Here is a 24,296-nt window from a genome sequence, read left to right on the forward strand (position 1 = left end):
AATTCTTTCGATTGTTGAAAAATAACAAGTCCGGTATAAATGTTTCTTTGGAATCGGCAAATATCATTAAAAAGCCACGAGATTAGCAAGTGACTAAATCACGGACAGAATACAACAACTGAAAAAACAAAGCGAATACATAGAACTAGCTAAAAGGAGAGATACTCCAATCAATCATACTCCACCCCACCTTTGAGGTTCTATGCTTAAACCACAAATATATATGAGTGATAACCTCGTCCGTAATCTTAGCCGAATTGGTATTTAACCCTTTAATTATCTTGTTGTTTCTAGCCTTCCATATGAACCAAAGAAGAGTATAAAACGCCCCCATGACCTTCTCCTTTTTTCTTGGATAACTGCCCCATGAAGCAGCGAAGTTGAGAAAGGCATTCACACCGGTGAATTGTATGTATTGTAATCCACACCATTTTAGGATCCGATCTATAGCCTCCTTCGCGAATGATGAAATAAACTAAAGTAACTGATTTCATTTACATTTATATTAATTCCGGAAAAGTATTGTTTTTTATTTAACTATAATAATGTAAATGTAATAATAATTAGATAACCACTCCATTTGACATCAAATATTTTTTTAATGGTAAATCTAATCTATTTTTAAATTACTCATAGATTCACTACCTATGTTCCTAAAGAAACTTGAACCTTCAACCTCAAAGAGGACGACAACACCGGATATTGTTGGGCTAGAAGCCTTTTGGTATTTGAATATTTGTATTAACATGATTCAAAATGACGTAACGAGGCAACCAAATAAGATTCAAAACCTTTGGAAGCATATTTCAAATACTATTTAAAGTCAATAAATTATTGGGTAAAGATTGGACGAGAACCCATCAAAATGAATCTGATAATTTCTTTAAATTGGCTGTGTCTTTTTTGTATATTTTTAAAGACGCTAAATAGTGGCAAAAAATTAATATTTTAAATGGGATGATAACGGCCACATATTGGGAGAATTGTAAGTAACTCACAACTATTTTCTAGGCACCTCTCAACCCATTTTGATTTCGTAATAGATGTTACATTAATTAACAATAAACTATAAAAGAACTAAGCTGTGTATTACACTGTTAGTTGACATTAATAAAACAACATAAATACTACAATAATAACAATCATTAATCATGCAAAAAAATATTTTTTTTACATAATTTTTACATCTAATCACTTAAAGTATCTAACTTGATTAGGTTTTTGATAGTTGTTTATTTATAACATTTTGAAAACGGAATGCTGATTTTATGAGATTATATCATGATTTCTTGAGCCACATTTATTTTTGATTTATTAGGGGCAAATTTAAAATTGAGAAACAATAAAGTGACACATGACATAATATTAATTAGGATGTGTATTAGAGTGAAACATGACAAAATGAGATTAAAACTATTCTTTTATTAGTATAACGATATTATATTTTAGTTCTGGAACGATAACGAATACAATGTTAAACCCTTGTCAAATTTTAATATTATTTACAAGACAAGTCTACTATTCGATAAGTTCAAAGTTGTCTATATCGACATCAGAAATCCATTTTTCCATAATTTTTATTTATTTCTTGAAATCAATAATCCATTTTTTATCTCTAATGCAAAAAACGTCTGTACATTCATTAATTACCCATGTCGTCTCTCTCTCTCTCTCTCTCTCTCTCTCTCTATATATATATATATATATATATATATATATATATATATATATATATATATATATATATATATTAGGTTGATATGGCCCCATCATAATAGAAGTGTGAATGATTTGGGTTGACATTATGCGTCTTCACAACAGTAATCGCCTATGATGGTATTGATGAAGCTTGCAAACCATTTCTCTTTCTTGGTTATCTTGGATAGCATAACAGACAATTTTACGAGGAACAACACTTGAAATGAAAACTTTTTAAATAGAAAGAGAGAATAATTATAAAGAAATTATTAAACACATATAACATCTTTATGTATTTCTAATGCATAAACATTAAATAATTTCACAAGTATCACTTATAAGTATACAATTATGGTAGTTGGTAAAAATAATAGCACATACATAACTCATTAGTTATGTTTGTCGAATAAAGTATATTTCTTGTCACGAATTCACGATTCGCATGTTTGATAGACATTTGCTTATATTTAAAAAATATGGTTTGTGCGTAATATAAAGACATTAAAATAATTGTTTTAGTGAGAAACTCTAAGAATAAACATGTAACCGGATGTTATGATAAATCTAGGGGATATACCTACGTAACACGGGGTCGAAGATATTGATATTATAAATAAGTTGTTTAATTGACTTTTAATTTATATGTTATTTATTATGGTATCAAACTTGCACTTCTATTATATATAATCTAGTAGATTATATTATGTTTACTATTTATAGTCAGACCAACTAATGCTTAATATGATCTTATGTTTTCTTGTGTTTATGAATATTCTTCAAATGATTATTTGTCTTAATCTTAAGGGTAAATTACACGAATGGTCCCTGTGGTTTGGGGTAATTTGCGTAGTTGGTCCTTAAGAAGAATTTTTTAACTCGGACGGTCCTTCTTGTTTGCTTTTATTACGCGTCTGGTCCCTGGTCGATATAGAAAGACAATTTTACCCTTCTGATTTTATTTTTACTTTACTTTTTCTTGTTTTATTTTTTTTATAAAAAATAATGCAAAAGGGGCCCACCTTACCCCTTGTCTCTTCCAACTAGTCTTTTCTTAAACATCCACCGTGTACAATCATTCTCCCACCTTATACCTTCACCATTCCCACCGAGAACCCACCATCTTCACCACCCCAAAACACCATCATCTTCACCCTTCTTCCACTCAATAATCACCTTCGTCAGCCACCGTCTACTACCACTAACCACCCAATACAACCTTTCTCCATCTTTATTCCCACCTCCCTAATCATCCTTCATCCACCTTAACACTACCTTCGTTTATTGAATCTAGCCAAAATAAAACCCACTGCACAGCCATCATTGAAGACTCTACACCACCTTCCTTTCCACTATCTTTCACCCTGTCACCACCATTGTCCCTTTCATATCGATCCCTTATTCTTGTGTTATTACTGACCTGGAGTTTCGATTCAGAACAGAAAAGTAGAAAGGGGAAGGAGACCTGCTATCGATTCAAGAAGATACAAAAGTGTCGATTGAATGTGAGAAAAAAAAGAGGGAAAACAATATCAATTTGAGTGGTGGAGAAAAAGAAGGTGAAACCTGCGATCGACTTAGAGAGGAGTTGAGATATTTGGTGTCGAACGAATTTTGAGAAAGAAAGAGGGGTCGATTTAAAGAAAAAAGCAGCAGCAAATCAAAACCCACCTGTGAATTGTTTTTTTTCTTGAGGGAAGTTTCGAGCAAGGGCTTTAACGAAAGCACTCTATGGCGATTGGATACTTCATAAATTCCGATGAGGAGTTCCAAGAATACCTCTGAAACAAATCCATGGAAGCAAAGAGATAGTAATTGAGGCTCACAGAAAACCACAATTCAATATGCAATCGACCAAGGGGGAGATATAAGCGACTGTGAAAAGGCGTGAGGAAGGGAGGGTGGCGGCGGCGGCGTAGGAGATGGCGATAGATAAAAGGCAAGAAAGGGAAAGGGTTATGGGTTGTTCTTCAATGTTAGAGATATATAGCAAGAAGGGGAAGGATACGGGGATGCTGGGGTAAAATTGGCAGTCGATGGTGACTATAGAGATGTTTCCGGCAGGTGGGAGGAGATGCAGGTAGTAGACGCGATGCAGGTGGAAGAAGAGACAGAGCGAAGAAGAAGGGACAGAGTCATACGACGATTTTTTTTGGAACCGGCAATTTCAGGGCATTTTTTAATATATATTTGTTGTTTTTAATATATTAATAATATAAAACGAGTAAAAGAAAAGTAAAAAATATTTAATAAGGGTAATATAGTATTTTTACCTTGAACATGGACCAAACACGTAACAAAAATATATAATAAGAACTGTCCGAGTTAAAAAAAGAGTTTAGGGACCAAACACGCAGATTACCCTAAACCATAAGGACCATTCGTGTAATTTACCCTAATCTTAAATAAGCTTAATTTTTTCAAAGTACAGTAAGGTTTATACAAAATAAATGTGAGTAAACAACATGGAAAGCGTTAATATTCATTAAATGATGTGAGGAGCTAATTACATTAATGATTGTACTCCACCATTTGTAACTCCGCCTCACGAAATATATTTTATGTGTGAAAAGCCGTTCACTGACAACATATGTTTGGTTTTTGAAAAACTATATAGGGTTGTAACCTTCTTCAATTTATGTTTGGTGCACATGTGGCAACATATGTTCAATGCAGGAAAACATATATTGTCGGGTACCGAGCGTAACACATGCTCGATAATTCCATTATTTTGTTTTTTTTCCATTATGCATGCATTTTGGCACTAGACCACGTTTCCTCATTTTCTCGAAATTAGTGCATCATGTTTTGTTATCATGTTCCCATGATTCTTGTTAATAGTTGTTAGTAACTTGCATTATAAATTCATGTATTGCATCATTAATGAAAATTAATCAGAAAACTTTCTCAAGTAGTCTCTCTTTATCTATCATTCTTAAGAGAAGTGACAATCTCGAAATTCATCTATATCACTATTTATAATTTCTTCCCAAATGTTTGTTAATGCTCTTTATGCTGGTCACATTTTAGGTAAGAGCTTCATGACTTTATCCTAATCCATATCTTCTCGTGAACAATACATGCATGACATCGAATTTTGAGTTATCTTCGATTCGTCATTATGCACTTCAATTGTGATTTATATGTAAGAAATTTTATCTATATTATTATATATAAACTATTAAAAATGTATATATACATTTTGTTGTGAACTGGAAGAAGGTTAGATTTAGTATGTTTTGAACGCATGGTGATCTCTCATCTCTCAGGGAAAGAGACTTTTTGATGGAAATAAATAGATTTAGTTAGAACATGTAACATTTTGATAAGCCTATGGGCTAGAAAAATAAATTTTACAAGAAGACAGGAAAATGAAGTAGCTTTGTTATGCGTAGGAACCTTCAAGAGGAGATGTGAATCAACCCACATAATTAAGTACAAAATTTCCAATTCCCCACGTAATATCCATATTTAACCACCGAGACAAAAGTCACCCACATCTTCAAAACAATACAACAATCAATAAAACACACGAGACGCCGTCTACGGTTGCATGTTACACAAGGGACACAAAGTAGTAGGAATGCCAACACCTCTATAAGCAAACCATCTTCGAGTCAATAACCTACCTAGTGATAAACGCCAAAAAATATTAATTTTCTTTGTTTCATGAAGTCTCCCTTTCATTTTTCATTATCCAACAACATAATATCTTCAATTTGTTTTTCCCGTATCTTTAAGATTAAAGTTTCCATCAATACTAATTCTTACATCTAAAAATCAACTGCATCTTCAAGTTTGACATTACATAACAAAGATAACAAAAGTAGTATGAATGCCAACACCTTTATAAGACAACTAACTTCGACTTGGTAACCTATCTAGTGATAAACGCCAAAAACATATTAATTTTCTTTGTTTCATGAAGTATTCCTTTCATTATCCAACAACACAATATTTTCAAATTGTTTTTCTCATATCTTTAACATTAAAGTTTCCGTCACTATTAAATTCTTAAATCCAAAAATCAACCCAATCTTCAAGTTTGACATTACATAACAAATATAATATCGTATTTAATTGACCAGTTTCCTACGCCAATCTCATCTCTTACGCATTTAATTCCTACGCAAATCCCATCTCCTACGCATTTAGTTCCTATGTCAATCACAATTAGTTATTCTTTATTAGACTTATTTTGCAAAACAGTATAGGGATTACTTACGATCTGCAAACGATTTAGGGAAGCAAAATTAAAATCTTTTAATCAATATTGATATATATAATCATGAATTGATTTGGCAACATTTTTATTTTATGTGTTCTCTTTATTCTTTTTTTTTCAAGAGTTTTTCATTGTTCAACTTACGAGAGACACTGCAAAACGAGGCATTATAACTCTTGAAACTTGAATTTCTATTTGATTATGAAAAATGGAAGAGGTATGATGGTCTACGTACTCACTCAAAAATCAGTCTTTAATTATTTAACCAAAATTTTAATTATACCTTAAAACAAACATGATATTACAGAATTACAAGTAACTAACGTGATTGGTGGGTCTTTTTGTATATGTGTTTAGAGGCGTTAAGTGGTGGTAAAAAAAAATTGAAATTTTAAATTGAATAATGTATATGTTTGACATGGAGCGTTTGAGAGCTTCTAACTTCTAGCGTTTGACAAAACCATTTTGAACAAAAAATTTCGTTTGACAATACAAGTTTTTGCGTTTAATTTAAATAAAACGCCAAAACCTAAAAAGCTATCTCATGTAGTATTTAACAAAATGTTACCAACTACCATGGTTGATCCTGAGGATGTAAATATCCTAAAATGCCCGGGACGACTCAGAGAAAAAATGACACCTATCGCTATTATAAGTTTTTTATTTTTAAATAAATGTATGTATAATATATAATAAAAAAATTGAGCCATGTGCAACTACCTACTTTGCCCCCCTTCAACTCCTCCATGCCAACTACCCGCTAGTTTTGCCAGACACGTCCAATGACCGACACATGTTGGGAAAATCATAAGTGAATTGCTATGATTTTCTTAGCACCCCGCAACCCATTTTGATGTATATATTTGTACCTTTTGCTAGACGTAAGTCTTGTGCGAAAAGTAATCACGTATCGCAATAAAATGATGGGAAAACTGCAATAAAGTCCCTACATATTGACATCATAATCGATTTAGTCCCTATATTTTTTTTATTCAATTAAGTCCCAAATACCGGTAATCGTATTCAATTTAACCCTTTGACCCGGTCAATAGGTCATCCAACTTTCAAAAATTACATTTTTGGCCCAGATTTCAAAATTTATTACAAATTTGGTCTAAAATTTACACTTTTGGCCCAAAATTTAAATTTTGTTACAAATTTGGTCCAAACTTTACCCTTTTTGCCCAAATTTTAGAATTTTATTATGAATTCATCATAACTTTAGTTTTTTTACAATTTTTTTTCTTAAAAAATTGTTTCTAATATGTTTTTTCCTTATAAAATCATATTTATACAAAAAACGTATTTTCACATAAAAATCTTATATTTTATATATAAAAACTTTTTTAAAAAAGTTTTTTGTATATGAAATATCTAGTTATAAAAATATGTATTTATTAAGTATATATATATATATATATATATATATATATATATATATATATATATATATATATATATATATATACACAAATCCGTTTTTGTAACACCCGGATTTCCAGGTATATTATTTTAATTATTTATTTTTGTGAATCATTGACCTACTCGACGAGTTGGTGCTATAACTCGTCGAGTAGAAGCGAGGTGGCCACATAAGTTTAATGAACTACTCAACGAGTCCATGAGTAGACTCGCCGAGTAGGCGCTGTGGGTGGAAACCCTAAATCCTCGGGCATGTGCCCTATTTAAGGAACCTTATGGCCCTCATTTGCGGCTACCAGTCCAGAGAGAGAAACCCTAGTGAGCTTGAGTGTGTGGTGTGAGGAGAAAGGCTATTTTAATCCTTGTTGGTGTGGTTTTTGCAAAGAAGAAGGAGATTCCAGCAAAAGAAGGTCAAGGGGGTTGCTATTCTGTGATTTCAAGCAAGGAAACTCCATCTTTGAGGTATTAAATCGAACCCTTTTCTGTTTTGGTGAAGAACCCTTGAATCTAGGGTTTTCTTTATCCTTTATTGGCTTGGATATGATGCTTATGATGTCCCTTTTGAGTGTTAAACTCTGGATCTGGACCTTGAGAGGTCCAGAGAGCCCCAACCTCCCTGCTTTATGCTACTTCCTTAGAGATATGAGCCTAGGTTGCCATTTTAGAGGCTATTTCACCAAAAGAAGCATATTGAACGTTGCATGAGTGTAAAGGTCGGACCTTTACGTGATTATTGAGTATGGTAAGGTCAGATCTATAGGTTAGAGAAACAGATATGACCTCAGAAGGTCATTTGAGTGTTGCCATGGAAGGAACTCGCCGAGTCCATAAGGGGACTCGACGATTCGAGTCGGGTTGCCCCGCGATTCATGACCGGTGGTAACCCGTCGAGTGAAAGGTTAACTCGACGAGTCGAGTGAGGATCTATGAGGATTCGGAAGACACCGGACTCGCCGAGTCACACAAGTGTACTCGACGAGTCTGGTCAAAGTTTGACCATTGACTTGAGTTGACTTCAGTTGACCTTAGGGTTCTGGTCAAGCTAGTTCTAGAGAAAGATCTGGGAGGGGTAGAATGGTCTTCTACCCATTCCTTAGAAATGAGGACAAGAGAAAGTATTGATTAGAGATGTTATTATGTTGATAGGAGAAGGCTAGGTCGGGTTATCGAGCACGAGAGGTTATCCGACATCGTACGAGGTGAGTCTTCTCACTATACTTTACCTAGAGTGGTAATATGTGTGATCGGAAGGTCTTATGTGCTAAGAGGAGTATGTGATGTATGTTATTATTTAACATGTATGTGTTATGTTATGTTATGGGTAGTATGTTATGGACCGGAAGGTCATTATGATATGGACCGGAAGGTCAACCAGGATTGTGGGACGGAAGTCCCCTGAGACACATGGACCGGAAGGTCTTGTAGAGCTATAGCCTTGAGTGGCGTATGTGCGTATGTGGTATTTTGGGAAACTCATTAAGCATTTATGCTTACAGTGTTTGTGTGATGTGTTTCAGGTACCAGTGAGGATCGCGAGAAGGCGCCGGCATGATCTGTACACACTGATGGGATTTATTTTTGGGAAAGAGGCCACACTGATGGGATTTATGTATTGGAGATCTTGGGATTTGTTTTATTATGATGACATGTGACACAATGGATTCTTATGATATCTTATGAATGACATTATGTTTTAAAAATGAAAAATTGTTTTGAAAATTTACGTTGTTACATTTTTTATAAAAAAAATGTATACAAAAACATATTTTACAAAAAATATATATACAAACACCTATCACCTTTATATATATATATATATATATATATATATATATATATATATATATATATATATATATATATATATATATATATAGGTGTGTGTATCTATATTTTTTTTTATAAAATCTTGTTTATTTATATTTTTTTTTTATAAAAACGTGTTTGAATAATTTTTTTATATAATACGTGTTTGTATACATTTTATAAAATCGTGTTTGTATACATTTTATAAAAAACGTGTTTGAATAATTTTTTATATAATGTGTGTTTGTATATATTTTATAAAATCGTGTTTGTATACATTTTATAAAATCGTGTTTGTATAGATTTTATAAAAACGTGTTTGAATAATTTTTTATATAATGCGTGTTTGTATATATTTTATAAAACTGTGTTTGTATACATTTTATAAAATTTATACAAACACGTATTATATAAAAAATTATTCAAACACGTTTTTATAAAAAAAAATGTAAACAAACACGATTTTATAAAAAAAAATATAGATAAAATAGGTGTGTGTATACATTTTTTTTTTGTGAAATACGTTTTTGTATACATTTTTTTTATAAAAACGGATTTATATATATTTATATACTTAATAAATACCTATTTTTATAACTAAATATTTCATATACAAAAATTTTTTAAAAAAAAATTTATATAGAAAATATAAGATTTTTATGTGAAAATACTTTTTTTTTATAAATATGATTTTATAAAGAAAAAAACATATTAGAAACAATTCTTTGAGGAAAAAAGTTGTAAAAAAAAATTAAAGTTAGGATGAATTCATAATAAAATTCTAAAATTTGAGCCAAAAAAGTAAAGTTTGGACCAAATTTGTAACAAAATTTAAAATCTGGTCTAAAAATGTAAATTTTGGAACAAATTTGTATAACAAATTTTGAGCCAACTGGAGAATGACCGGATCTATTTCGGATTTGTTCTAAATAATTTAAATTAAAAATATATTTTCTCATAAAAATATATACTTCGGATTCTAAAGAAAAACTATGCTAAAAGTAAAACACGTAATTTGATCAACAAACTTAAAGAAAATCAACCGGTCAACGTTTTTCTACATGGGTGGATTCTAGAAAGTTCACGGCTAAATACGACGAATGCAGTTGTGTGTCTGTCTCATAAATTCTTCCCCAAGTTTTGTTATTTCTCTGATTCTCTCTACGCTCATCACGTTTCAGGTAAGAGCTTTATGTCTTTATACTAATTCATCTTCTTCTCGCGAACAATATACCGAATTTCCTTATTATTATCCTAATATCACCGCAATGGCATCGTATTTTGAGTTATCTTCAATGCTATGTACTTCAATTGTGATTGACATGTAACATATTTTATGTATATTATGATATATCTGATGCATGCGATTCTTCTATGTTTTGTTGTTTTTTTTTCGGTGTTTAACTATTCAAAATATATTTGCAATTTGTTGTGGAGTTGAATAAGGTTAGATTTAGTGTGTTTTGATTTTTGAATTCATGGTGATCTCTCGGGGGAGAGAGGCTTTTTGATGGAAAGGCATAGATTGAGTTAGCACATTTAACATTCTGATAAGCTTCGAGGCTAGATTTTTTTTTTTCTTTTTACAAAAAGACAGGAAAAGAAAGCAGATTTGCTTTAGTTATTCATTATTAGATTTGTTTTACAAACGGTTTTGGCAACATGTTTATTTTATGTTTCTTTTTATCTTTGCTGATTGCTGCTTTTTTTCTTGTAGAGTTGTCCATTTGTTCAGCTTAACAGAGACCCTGCAGACTAGGCACTGTAGCTTTTGAAACTTGAGTTTCTGTTTGATTGTGAAAAATGGCAGAGGTATGAATCTCTAAGTACTCACTCAAGAATCTTATGCCATATCATGCTTTGATTAGTTCTTTTTCATTGTTAACCATTTGTAAACTTCATCTATAGGAGGGTCACAAGGTGAGTTTGCATGTGTATGACCTAAGCCATGGGCTAGCTCGTCAGCTTTCCATGTCATTTTTGGGAAAAACTATCGAGGCAATATGGTAAATAATCTCGTTTTCTATTTTTTCATCATCAGATCATTAGTTTAAGTGAACTGAGATTTGTTTTATATCAGGCACACAGGAGTAGTGGTATATGGTAGAGAGTATTATTATGGAAGGGGAATACAAGAGGTTGTGGCTGGAACAGCTCCATATGGGACTCCAATGAGAGTGGTGGATCTTGGTATCACTCATATCCCAAAAGATGTTTTTGAGATGTATTTACAGGAGATAACCCCTCGATACACAGCAGAAAGTTACAGTTTATTGGCACATAATTGTAATAACTTCAGTAGTGAAATCACACAATTTTTGGTAGGCAACAACATTCCAGACTACATTCTTAACCTCCCCAATGAAGTCACAAGCAGTCCAATGGGTGCTCTTATTAGTAAGTTTCCCATCTTTCCCATTTATGCTATCATTACTTTGATATGAAGAAAGTAATCTTATGAGACAATCTTGAATTTGGAAATACAAAAGATGTTTTTTCAGCAAATGTTTCTTGTAACAGTTCAAAAAAATATAATGGGATAATTACTATAGAAAATAGTCAAGTGGCCGAATCCATATGAAAGTACATGTGTTTTTTCTGTAGTTTGTCCTTTATTCTTTGGTAAGTTTTAATCTTAATTTAGTTTTATTCTCACTAGGTATCAGTACTTGAAATTAATTGCTTTGATTGTGGTCCAAAAGTCTTCTTTATTTTGTTTATAAAAAGCATTTAAACATCTGTTTTTAGTATGAAGGTAGTGAAATTTGAGTAGAAATCCATATCAAATTCCAGAATTACAAAGGACCAAGTTGAGTTCTAAAGTCAAAATTTGACTGGTTATAAACTAAAGCAAGAAAGTTAACTTTGCTATTCTGATATGCTATCACCTTTACTCTTCATTTTATTGTCCTCATTCTGGTTCTTTTTGTGTGGTGACCTAAAATTAATTTTTTTTGTCTGTTGTAACACCTTATATAGATGGGTTACATGTAAGAAATAACAACATACTTTATTTATTTTTGTATTATAGCATCCTACCTTAATTTCTTTCCATTACAGCATTGTACTTATAATAAACTTTTTCTTATTTTAGAAAATCTACCCAGATATACTCATACTTCAAACTTTCTTATTATGACATTATAGCATTAGAAATTGCTTTAATTAAGAATATTTTCCAAAGTACAATGTTGTTAGAATTCTATAATAAACAAATCAAAGAAAGTACATTGCTATTTCTTGCATTTAACCTTGATATAAAAAAACAAAAGTTGTTAACAAGTGGATGTGTTTTGCAGTGCCCATGATACAAAATCTAGAGACCACATTGAGGGCGGGTGCAGTCCCCCAAGCTCCCCAGTTCAGGCAATCTCCAGTAACAAACCAACTCAACTGGTCAACAGAAACAGAAAGTAGTAAAATTCAAGCCTCAAAGGAGCAAACTAGTGGGAAAGATGAAGATGCAAAGCCAAATGTGGATCCTCTTGGAGATGCTAGAAGCAAGTTGCAGGAAGAAATCGGGATGGAGTTTGCTGCAATCATGGTGACTGGAACATTTCGTGCAAGTGAGGCTGCAGCTCTTGCAACTAAGAAGGTCATGCAAAAATATGGGCACATCAATATGAATGCTGCACAGAGCTGAAACTCAGGTTTCCCCAATTCTTCACAAATAAAATGTACGTTTTGAATATTTCGTGGTCGTTTTTAATTTAACAAAATTGATTGAAAGTATGCTTCCCTTTTTGGTTAATAAATCAGTATACATATTCACAATCAAAAACCGACTCAAACAACTGGAATTTATGTTTGAAGATCTAACGCATTGATCTTGAAGCCCTCGGTTTCTTTCCACCACCTGGTCTTGAACTCGTACCCCATTCCATGGCTTCCGCTACTGCTTTTTCTCGATCACTAGCGGATGCTTTTATTTTAAGAGATGAAGGTCGAGATGCTTCGGTTGGACTTGGAGAATCGATTAGTTCTACTTTGTTGTCTTCGTTTCCCTCTCCGAGAAAAGTAAGAGCAGTGACGACATCACTGATCAAAGGGCGGACCGACGCGTCGTTGTTGACACACATGCCTGCGACGGCTACTGCTTGGTTGAAACCTTTCGCCGGATGGTTTCCTTTCAGTAATGGATCCGCCAGTTCCTTTAGCCTCCGTGGGTCCGTGAAAATTGGCTCCGCCTGTTCATAATTGTTCAACAGCAAATTTAACACAAAAAAGGAAAAAAAATCAGCTCTACGGTTTCCACGTGAGGGCTATATTAGTAATTATGTTTTTTTTTTTTTTGGGTAAAGTAAAGGAGCGTTAGATTTTTATTAGTAAAATCAGTTAATTACCCAACAAACAAGATTTTGTTGTTCGTTTTTCCTCGTGGGATCGATGGCTCTCTTTCCGGTGATGAGTTCCAACAGAACAACTCCAAAGCTATAAACATCAGATTTAACAGTTAATTGACCCGTTCGTTGATACTCAGGCGCACAATATCCATAAGTTCCCATCACTCGTGATGACACATGTGTTTTATCCCCAACGGGACCAAGTTTTGCTAGCCCAAAATCTGAGAGCTTGGCATTGAAATCTTGATCAAGTAAGATGTTGGAAGACTTCAAGTCACGGTAGATAACGGGCGGGTTAGCCTTATCGTGCAAATATTCTAGACCTTTTGCAGCGTCTAATGCGATTTTCATCCTCGTGTACCAAGGAAGCGGCGCTTTCCCTCGCGGAAGATCTGAAATTTTGAAACAATTTCAATCCAGCATCAATTAGAAACAATGCGAATGTGAATTTCTTGATAAAAAGGGTGTTATTGTTATTTTACATAAACAAATATTACCGAGTAGATGATCTTCCAGCGATCCCGCAGACATATATTCGTAGACAAGAAGTCTTTGATCGCCGTCTGCACAATATCCTATTAAATTCACCAAATTCGGATGATGAAGAAGGCTCAACATCAAAACCTCCACTAGAAATTCACGGTTTCCTTGCAAACCGTTGCGATCCAATTGCTTCACAGCGACTTCCTAACCCACCGAAAAAGAATATATATAATTAATTCCATTATGAATTAAAAAATAACGAAATGAAAGCCTATTTTCCATCATATTTGATATGTTAATTAATTATGAAAAGTTGACAGTCAACTCAACCTGTTTTGTTTTAAACTGAAGTTACCTGGCCTGTTTTAGCGAGTTTTCCCTTGTAAACTCGGCCAAATCCACCTTCACCAATGAGGGAGTCTTGCCGGAAGTTCTTGGTGACAGCAGCCAGCTCCCGGAAAGTGAAAGTTTGAGCTGCAATATTATTATTTCCGGCTGCTGGTTTGGTCGGAGGTTGGTTGTTAACTACTTCATTGCGTGTTCTCTTTGAGGGAGAAACAGGCTTGGCTTCTGCTTGAACCCTTCGTTGGTTCACTGCACAAAAAGTATTCAATAATGACATTTTTCATTGGACAATACGACAAAACTTGCCAACTTTAATCAATATATGTGAAAATAAAACGAGTTAAATGGATAAACTAAAAAGTTTAGCTCAAAAAGAAACAAATAATTTTAAAGTCATCCAAAGGCACATAAATGAGTGGGTTGGGTTGGATCGACTCGACAGCACTCTTTTTTTTATGGGGTTTTAAATATGCACTTTTAAGTATGAAAGTTTTGGCTTTTTCGTAATTATGCAAAGAACTAGTGTTTTAAACGAAATATGCCAAAAAGTTCCATTTTGGGACCTTTTATTTGTATCGTTCTTAATCGGTTCAGATTTAGTTGTTATAAATTGGTAAAAACGTGAGAACTGATCGTGTTATATAGTTAAGTGTGGTTGTATTTTTGTCTAGAAACCAATTTATTGTATAAGTTGTGATAAAGGAAAACTTAATATATGATTATAAATTATAGATTATTTAAATATCACTTTATTTTTTAATAAAACGATTAAGAAATTCTAAGCATTGGGAAACAGGTTTGGGGACTTTAGACATATTTGACCCGCTTTATTTTTTTATTAAAATTTTATAGCTTCACAATTTTTTTCCGTTACACAAAAAATATAGCCTAAGTTGAGAGGAGTGGTGCCGGACATGATCGACTCCACCTCAGCTCTAGCAAGAAAATAGTGAGTTTTGTAGGGTTACAGAAGAAGAGATGGAGAAGAGATAGTGTGGCATGAGAGGAGAGAGACATGACAAGTTGTTACTTAGTTGGATTACCAAGCTTGCAATGCTGAGATGAGGACGTGGTGTTTGCCGAGTTGACTCAGCTCATGTCGAGCCCACTCTGTATAGCTTAAGGGCGTGGTCGGCAAAATTAGCTGATAGTGGGTAGCTTGTAGCGGGTGGCTTGTAGCTTGTAGCATTTTGTTAAACGCTACATGAAGTAGCATTTGGATTTGGAGCGTTTTGTTTAAATTAAACGCTAGAAGCTTATAGTGTCAAACAAAGCTTTCTGTTCAAAACGGAGCGTTTTGTCAAACGCTAGAAGCTAGAAGCTCTCAAACGCTCCCAAAAGCTCCGTACCGAACACGCCCTAATTTGATTTAAACAAAAGATATAGATCATTACTTTTTATAAGAATTTTCGTGATCATATCTAACATGTGAAATTCTTATAAAAATATAAGAATTTATCAAACGACAAAACCGTGTTCAAAACCCGGAACCATTTTGACAAGTCTTTAACATATAAATTTGACATCATAAAATCGATCTTTGCCCATAATTTAGTGACCATGATCAAAATGTTATTTGTTGCTTTTCGAAATTCAAATTTTTGTGACAAAACGTAAATCGCATTTGATGCTTTATCATGATCCTGCTTATAAGAAAAATACAGTAAATCTATGAAGATCGAACACCAATGTGATATTGTGAATGAAATATTGATGGAAGCTATAAATTTCCCAAAAAAGTGAGGCTTACCTGACGCAGGCTGAGGTACACGAGGAGGTGAACTGGGTACAATCGGGCCTCTCCCTCTTTGACCTCCAGCTCCGTGTCTCCTTGAGCTTCTTTTTTCTTTTGATGAAAAACACCCCATGCTTTCGGTCCTTTCAAAACCCAAAATCAGAATAATGCATCACGCTACCAAAATCCCTTAACCCTCCCATCAATTCTCAAAAAAAGAGATGCAAACTTTTAACATCAACTTGTTCAAGGATCATCAAATCATTCAATCGTATTACACCCACGGGTTTAAAATTATTCTAAAAATGAATCAAATCTTCTGAGAGATATATGGAGTTTGAAAGAAATCAACAACTCCACATATCTTAACAATTGCAATTGGATTACACCTGAATTGAATTCACGATTGGGGAATTTGATTAAAAAAGTGTGTCAAAGGCATGGTTTCTGGGGAAAGAGACGAGAGAGAAAGAAAGCAATGGAGAGTTTGAAGGGGAAGAGGAAAACGTGGGAACCATTTGCGAAGGTATTTTTACTAGTTTTTGACACATGTTTACTAGCTTTTGAAAATAAAATGGTGCTTGTATACTGTTAAAAGTATAGAAAAGGAAAAGTTATTCCTAGTTTTGACATGTAAAATATGTTTAAAACAGATAACAAATTATGCTGAATTTACATTTTTAGAAGTGGTATAAGTGGTTAATGCCATAAAACACTTTTTTTTGGTTCTATAAAAACATGGAAAGACATGTCAACTTATTTAAAAAAAAAAAGATAAAAATCGGAGGTAGGTGATATTCAAACACTTGAACTTCTACGTTTCAATCATTGTAGAATCTAGGTGATTAATAAAACTAGAGAAAGCGGTGTAATACTTCCCACATCAAATGCAACGTAGGCGTTCTGTAGGATTTGTCACACTGTTTCAAAAGTTTACCATTTTTTTGGGTTCCGATTGACGTCAAATTTCTTCCGGCCCGGAAACCGTTTTGGGTACGACATCGGGTTGTGAGTGAGTTTCAAATTGGGTTTGGGTTTGGGTTTGAGATTGAAATTGGTATTGTGAGTCGGGAAGGTGGTCAAATGGGTTCAACTCATTTTTCATTTGGGATACTTGAGATTGAAATTGAAATTGGGGCCGAGACTGAGATTGAGATTGAAATTGTGGTTGAGTTTGGATAGGATATGGGTAGTATGCATCGGGATAATCGTAACTAAGAGGTGAATAAATATGACGATTACTATGATTTTGGATGAAGGTAGGTGATAAAGGTGAGATTGGATTTTTTTTGGGGGTATTTTTTTTGTTAGTTTTGGGAGTTTTTGGGTTGGAAGGGGAAACCATTTTTTTTTTCACAAAAATAATGAATTTTTGAGTGAAAAATGGGAGATTGTAATGTGGTATAAAATAAGGTAGTGATTGATATTTATATTGGTTGAAAAGTAGGTAAAAATTTGAAATTAAAAAAAAGGTATAAATTTTTTAAAAAACGATAATATATTAAATTTAAAATTATACTCTTTTTCTCTCATCGGTACCGTCCCATCGAGTTTGGTCACCGAACTTGACATGCTGAGAGGATGGCGCGGTGTTTATCGAGGCTAGCTTGAACATGTCGAGCTTCACCGAGGTCGACTCCGTTAAGCCTAATACATTTTACGGTCATCTAATGTTTTATCAATATAGAACGGAAACGGAAAATACAGTTTAAAAAAAGAAGCACAACGATCCTCAAATCGAACACATGACATCCATTATTTGTTTTATTTACACAAAATTGAAAGAATGGTCATTGTGGTTAGCTTAAAACTGACACTTTGGTCCAAACAAGTTTGTACTAGCACCAGAAGTCTAAATTTTTTTAATTTGTTGAGATTTTGGTCTAATTTTCTTTGAACTTTTTTATAATGACGATTTTGTGCTTACTTTTTGCTTTTTAAGTTTTTTTTCATTTAAGTACTTCTATGATTAAAAGAAAATATTACCCTTACCTCAGCTTCCCTCCCTCTCTCTCTCTCTCTCTCTCTCTCTCGCTTTCTTTCTTATAATGCAAAAGACCACCATCACCGGTCAACATCACTGCCACCACCAACACTGGCCACCACTGCCGTCGACACTTATGCTTCCTTTGTAACCTTAATCGTTGGAAACTTCAGTCATCAGAAAATTTACATAGCTCCGAAAACTCCAAATATATACACAACTCTCTCTCTCTCTCTCTCTCTCTCTCTCTCTCTCTCTCTCTCTCTCTCTCTCCAGATGAACACATATACAAAAGTCAAAAATCGAACATACAAGAGCACATTAAAAGCCCATAAATCTTATATATAAGAATACAAACATGAATCTGATTTATAGTACACATATACTCTAATGAACCTAGAAATGATTAAGCACAAATGACACCAAACACATACATCTGTTTAGGATCTTGTTGGATTAGGTGTCTAAGCCCATAATTATAATTGATATAAACTTGAATTGATAGTAGCACAGTCCTTTTGGGTTGTCCTCAAACCTAGTAATTGGACATGATGATTTTTGGAGAGAAAGATTGATTTATTATTTGATTAATAAATTAAAATAAATAATTTATTAATATATTATGAGAATAATATATTAATTAGAAATAGTAATATTTAATTAATAATTAATCAGAAATTATTTGGAATTAATTTCGAGATTAATGGAATTAACTAAAAGTGCAGGGACTAAAGTGCAGTTGTTTAATAGTTGAGCAAAAGGCTCCAGAACCTTCCACACATGGGGTGGACGGTTTCTAGAGGTTTTTAGTTTTATGGAATTATCCTTAGAAGATAACTGGGAAGCTGGATAAATACCAATTAAAAATAATATTATTATGTTGGTTTTGGGCTTATCTAGGGTTTCCTAGTTGCACTATATAAGGACCTATAGCCCTTCATATTTCGGCGATCATATCTTCCTAAGGATAGCCGAAATTATACTCTCATTCCTCCTCTCTCCATTATCTCCTTCTTGCTTGTGTTGGGTGTGAACCATTAGATGCACGACGTTTGTGTTGTTTACTTCCAAAAGATCAACAAGAGGATTTCTAGTTGTTTGCTATACCTTTCTCCATACGAGCTAGAATAGGATAAAGAGATGCATTTTGTTTCCACCAAAGTAGAATGTCAAAATCTTTATTGTATTTAAGTGACCGCTCGTTTAGGTATCGTGTCAACTCCGTTTGTAACATCCACAAAATTTGAGCAAATATAAAACTTTTTAAAACGTTTCAAACCACATGATCATTACAAACTTATTTTTCAAAATAGTATATTGTCAGAGTATCCCATAATCAAATCATAAAACATAAAATGTGAGGAGCGGTACGATCACGCCTTTGCCTTCCCGCGATCATCAGAAGTACATGAAACAATAATCGATAAATGTAAGCTCGAAGGCTTAGTGAGTTACCCCCAAAATACCAACGCCATACAGTCATAATCGTAACACATAAGCAAACAGATACATCATGCATAATGAGCCATCAGTCTGACTGGACCGACTTCCGGTCCTCAGTCTATCTGGACCGCTCTCCGAGCCCTCGGTACGTCTGGACCGCCCTCCTCGGCGCCTTCAGCCTATCCGGACCGCTCGCTGGGCCTTCGGCCTGACTAGGTTTGCCCGGCCCGGGCCTGCAGTCTACCCGGTCCGCCCAGGGTGTCTTGGCCTGCTGCACACAACAGGATCTGCCTCAACCCTTTCCCCAGATCAACAAACATGTGCACATACATATGAAGAAGTAAACATGCAGATCTAACAGATCACTAACATGGCAACCATCCTATAACCAGGATACCGATCTAACCGATCTCTAGCATAGCAACCATCCGAAACCAGGATGAAATCTAACATAGCAACCATCCTAAACCAGGATGAAATCTAGCATAGCAATAACATAGCAATCACCCTATACCAGGATGTAATCTAACATAGTAATAACATAACGACCATCCTAACCCATGATGTAAATCATAAAGGGTCGGCCTTGGTGCCGTAGACCCTGTTGATATAGTGAGGAGAACTCACATCGCAACTGTCATTTGAAACTAGAAAGCTCAACTCTTGAATCACCGCCACGAACCCCACCACCTATACCCAACACATCATAAGGTTTATAAATTCCTGAATACCCCAGAAGTCAACTGGTCAACCCTTGGTCAAAGTCAAAGTCAACTGTCAAGGTCAACAGTCCATGTTGACCTCAACTCGTCGAGTACCCTCAGCTACTCGCCGAGTTTCTTGCAATACTTGTCCGCTCGCCGAGTCACCAGAGTGACTCGTCGAGTTCCTAAGGCTCGTGGTCGAAGCTCCACGGCACTCATCGGGTTTCCTTCTTGCACTCGAGGAGTCCACACGCATCCATTAATTGGGAAACCCTAACTGACTCGCAGAGTTGTTCATCCAACTCGTCGAGTCTACGACAATCTTCAACGGGCTCGCCGAGTTGTTTACCCAACTCGTCGGGTCCATGCCCATCTTCATATGACTCGCCGAGTCGACCATGCGACTCGCCGAGTCCCTTCAGTCCTTCAACCATACAGACACTTTTTAAGCCATGCCAAGGCTCCAAATTGCAGATCCAACTTACTTAGGCATGCTTATCACGTAAAGTTGCAAACTTTACGTGCATGCAAGGCTTTTAAGACCCTAAAATAACAAAACTAAGCTTGCAATGAAGTTACACCCTTGAGGGAAGGCTCATACTAGGCAAAGCTGATGACTTTATGAATCTAGAGGTCAAGGGGAGTCTAGATCTGAAGTTACAACTTCAAATCTTGGCTTAAGCACAAGAAACCTTTCTTAAAACTCATGCAAAAGAGGTTAAAAGAGAAATGAGCCAAAGAAACAACTTAATACCTTCCAGAGAGTGACAACTGATGAATCTCTTAGCTCCCCACGAGTTCCTAGCCTTGATTTCCTTGCTTTCCCAAAGTGTTTTCTCCTCCAAAATTCCTCCTCCAAGCTTGAACACACCAAAAGAACACACACACTCGATTTAGGGTCTGAGAGGGACAAGAAGCAGTAAAGGGGAGGCCAATGATCCTTTAAATAGGGTGAAAAACCCCGGAAGTTAGGGCTTCATCCTCCAGCTCCTACTCGTCGAGTTCCTTTTTGGACTCGACGAGTAGGTCACTAAAACACGCGAACAAACCCGCTGCTACTCGACGAGTAGGGCAACCGACTCGTCGAGTAGACCTTGAAATCAAGAAAATTCTTATATAAAATCGATACCTGAGAATCGGGGCGTTACAATTCTCCCCCACTTGAACTAGACTGCGTCCTCGAAGTCTGCTGGGGTAAACAACGCTGGGTAATGCTCTCGCATCTCAGCCTCCGGCTCCTACGTCCACTCGGATCCCCTCCGATGCTCCCACTGTACCTTCACCAAAGGTATCTCCTTGTTCCGCAGAACTTTCATCTTCCTCTCCAGAATGGCCACAGGCGTCTCCACATAATTCAGGCGCTCATTGACCTAAATATCACCCAACGACACTACTGCCTCCTGATCCAAAACACACTTTCGCAATTGCGAAACGTGGAAAGTGCTAAGAATTCGGCTAAACTCCTACGGTAGCTCTAGCCTGTAAGCCACCTTACCAACCCTGGCAATGATCTTGAACGGCCCAATGTAACGGGGACCCAATTTCCCCTTCTTCCTGAAGCGGATCACACCCTTCCAGGGTGAGACCTTTAGGAGTACCATGTCACCCACTTGGAACTCTAACTCAGACCGACGCCTGTCAGCGTAACTCTTCTGCCGACTCTGAACGGTCTGCAATCGTTGCCTAATCTGTTGAATCTTCTCAGTAGTCTGCAAGACTACTTCCGTCCGCCCCATCACCCTGTGTCCCACTTCACCCCAACAAATCGGGGTGCGACATCTCCGTCCATACAACAGCTCGAAAGGCGGGGCGCCAATGCTGGAATGATAGTTGTTGTTGTAGGCGAACTCTGCAAGCGGTAGGTGGGAATCCCAGCTCCCACCGAAATCAATGACACACGCCCTCAACATATCCTCGAGGGTCTGAATGGTCCGCTCGCTCTGACCGTCAGTCTGCGGATGGAATGCTGTGCTAAAGTGAAACCGCTTGCCCAGTTCTTCGTGGAACTTCTGCCAGAAACGGGAGGTAAACCTAACATCTCGGTCGGAGACAATGGAGACGGGAACCCCATGGCGAGACACGATCTCGCGAACGTACATGTCGGCCAACTTCTCGGCCGACAAACTCTCCCGAATAGCCAAGAAATGGGCACTCTTGGTCAACCAATCCACGATGTCCTATATAGAATCAAATCCCTTCGCCGTCCTCGGCAACTTGGTAATGAAATTCATCGTGATATGTTCCCATTTCCACATGGGAATCTCTAGAGGCTGCAACTTACCATGCGGCCTCTGATGTTCGGCCTTGACCATCCTGCAGGTCAAGCACCTCTCAACATACAAAGCGATTTCTCGCTTCATACATGGCCACCAGTAACTCAAACTCAAGTCTCTATACATCTTGGTGGCCCCCGGGTGAATAAAAAAATGAGACTTATGAGCCTCCCCCATGACCATCTGTCTGACCCCACCAGACATCGGAACCCAAACCCGACCGCGTCGGGTCAATAATCCCCGACTATCCTGCACAAACTGGGTATTCTCACCCTTGATCCTCTCCAGCTTCCAATTCTCCGGTCGCATGCCCTCAACTTGGGCATCTCTGATCAAATTCACAAGCGGAGAATCCACTGCTATCCTCATACATACCGCTGGGGTGGAAGACCCAGCTGACTTGCGGCTCAAAGCATCCGCAACCACATTCGCTTTACCAGGGTGGTAAAGGATCTCGCAATTGTAGTCCTTGACTACATCCAGCCACCTGCGCTGCCTCATGTTCAGGTTCGGCTGATCCATGATATGTCTCAAGCTCTTGTGATCCGTGTAAATGGTACAACGGACCCCATAAAGGTAATGTCTCCATATCTTGAGGGCGAACACCACCGCCCCCAGCTCCAAGTCATGCGTAGGGTATCTCGTCTCATGCGGCTTCAACTGCCGCGACGCATAAGCTATCACTCGCCCTCTCTGCATGAGGACCTCCCCTAAACCTGTGATGGATGCATCACAGAACACCACAAAATCCTCAACTCCCTCCGGGAGTATCAAGACTGGGGCCTCGTACAACCGCTGTCAGAGGGTCTCAAACGCCCTCTGCTGCTCAGGGCCCCACTGGAAAACCACCCCCTTCCTCGTCAGACGAGTGAGGGGTACCGCAATCTTGGAGAAGTCCTGTATAAATCTCCGGTAGTACCCTGCCAATCCCAAAAAGCTCCTGATGTCTGAGGGAGATTTCAGAACCTCTCACTGCATAACCACCTCGATTTTGGCCGGATCGACCAAAATCCCCTCCTGGTTAACGAGGTGTCCGAGGAACTGGACCTCTCGTAGCCAAAACTCACACTTCGAGAACTTGGCGTACATCCGTTCTCGTCTCAGAACTCCCAATAACTCCCGTAGATGCTCCTCATGCTGCTCTCGGGTCTTGGAATACACCAAGATATCGTCTATAAACACTATGACCGAGCGGTCGAGCATCGGTCTGCAGACCCGATTCATCAGGTCAATGAACACTGCTGGCGCGTTGGTGAGCCCAAACGGCATCACCGCGAACTCGTAATGTCCATAACGAGTTCGGAACGTGGTCTTCTCCACGTCCTCCTCTCTGACCCTGACCTGATGATACCCAGACCTCAAGTCTATCTTGGAAAACCAAGATGCGCCCTGCAGCTGATCGAAGAGATCGTCTATCCTCGGGAGTGGGTAACGGTTCTTCACCGTTAACTTATTCAACTCCCGGTAATCAATGCGCATCCGGTGCGAACCGTCCTTATTCCAGACAAAAAGAATCGGTGCTCCCCATGGAGAACTACTAGGTCGAATGAACTGCTTGCCCAGCAGTTCCTGTAGCTGTGATGACAGCTCCTGCATCTCTGGCGGTGCCGATCGGTACGACGCCTTAGCGATAGGGGCCACACCTGGCACCAGGTCGATCCTGAACTCGACCTGCCTCTCCGGAGGTATCCCTGGCAACTCCTCCGGAAATACTTCTGCAAACTCCCTGACCACCGGAACATCGGAAACCGAAATCTGATCCTTGGCTCGCGTATCTAATACATACGCTAGGTAACCCACACCCCCGTGCTGAATATACTGCCGAGCCCTGGCGGCTG

The 24,296-nt window shown here is 36.8% G+C and overlaps 2 protein-coding genes across 2 annotated transcripts; one reads left to right on the forward strand and one right to left on the reverse strand.

The window, feature by feature from the left end:
* The first annotated feature begins 10,221 nt into the window (after positions 1-10,221).
* On the forward strand, positions 10,222-12,880 carry LOC145114241 (uncharacterized). Its single transcript, XM_079050245.1, has 5 exons — positions 10,222-10,329; positions 10,866-10,960; positions 11,057-11,154; positions 11,229-11,545; positions 12,448-12,880. The coding sequence occupies exons 2-5, from the start codon at positions 10,952-10,954 to the stop codon at positions 12,789-12,791; spliced, it is 768 nt and encodes a 255-aa protein (XP_078906371.1). The 5' UTR covers positions 10,222-10,329; positions 10,866-10,951; the 3' UTR covers positions 12,792-12,880.
* Positions 12,365-16,616, reverse strand: LOC145114240 (putative serine/threonine-protein kinase PBL26). Its single transcript, XM_079050244.1, has 5 exons — positions 16,070-16,616; positions 14,330-14,568; positions 13,989-14,178; positions 13,492-13,883; positions 12,365-13,335 (listed from the first exon to the last, which is right to left on the reverse strand). The coding sequence occupies exons 1-5, from the start codon at positions 16,185-16,187 to the stop codon at positions 12,964-12,966; spliced, it is 1,311 nt and encodes a 436-aa protein (XP_078906370.1). The 5' UTR covers positions 16,188-16,616; the 3' UTR covers positions 12,365-12,963.
* Between the last annotated feature and the right edge of the window lie 7,680 nt (positions 16,617-24,296).

Source organism: Lactuca virosa, chromosome 5, assembly GCF_052849685.1.
Source record: "Lactuca virosa cultivar CGN04683 chromosome 5, Lactuca_virosa_CGN04683_v6, whole genome shotgun sequence".
NCBI classification, from domain to species: domain Eukaryota; kingdom Viridiplantae; phylum Streptophyta; class Magnoliopsida; order Asterales; family Asteraceae; genus Lactuca; species Lactuca virosa.

Bases quoted from the DNA above. Each gene is read 5' to 3' on its own strand.
- LOC145114241 (XM_079050245.1), top strand. The intron at 11,155-11,228 runs GTAAATAATCTC...GTTTTATATCAG, and splicing joins AAAACTATCGAGGCAATATG to GCACACAGGAGTAGTGGTAT. The intron at 11,546-12,447 runs GTAAGTTTCCCA...TGTGTTTTGCAG, and splicing joins TCCAATGGGTGCTCTTATTA to TGCCCATGATACAAAATCTA.
- LOC145114240 (XM_079050244.1), bottom strand. From the start codon at position 16,187: ATGGGGTGTTTTTCATCAAAAGAAAAAAGAAGCTCAAGGAGACACGGA. The intron at 14,179-14,329 runs GTAACTTCAGTT...TCGGTGGGTTAG, and splicing joins AACTCGCTAAAACAGGCCAG to GAAGTCGCTGTGAAGCAATT. The intron at 13,336-13,491 runs GTAATTAACTGA...AATTATGAACAG, and splicing joins AACAAAATCTTGTTTGTTGG to GCGGAGCCAATTTTCACGGA.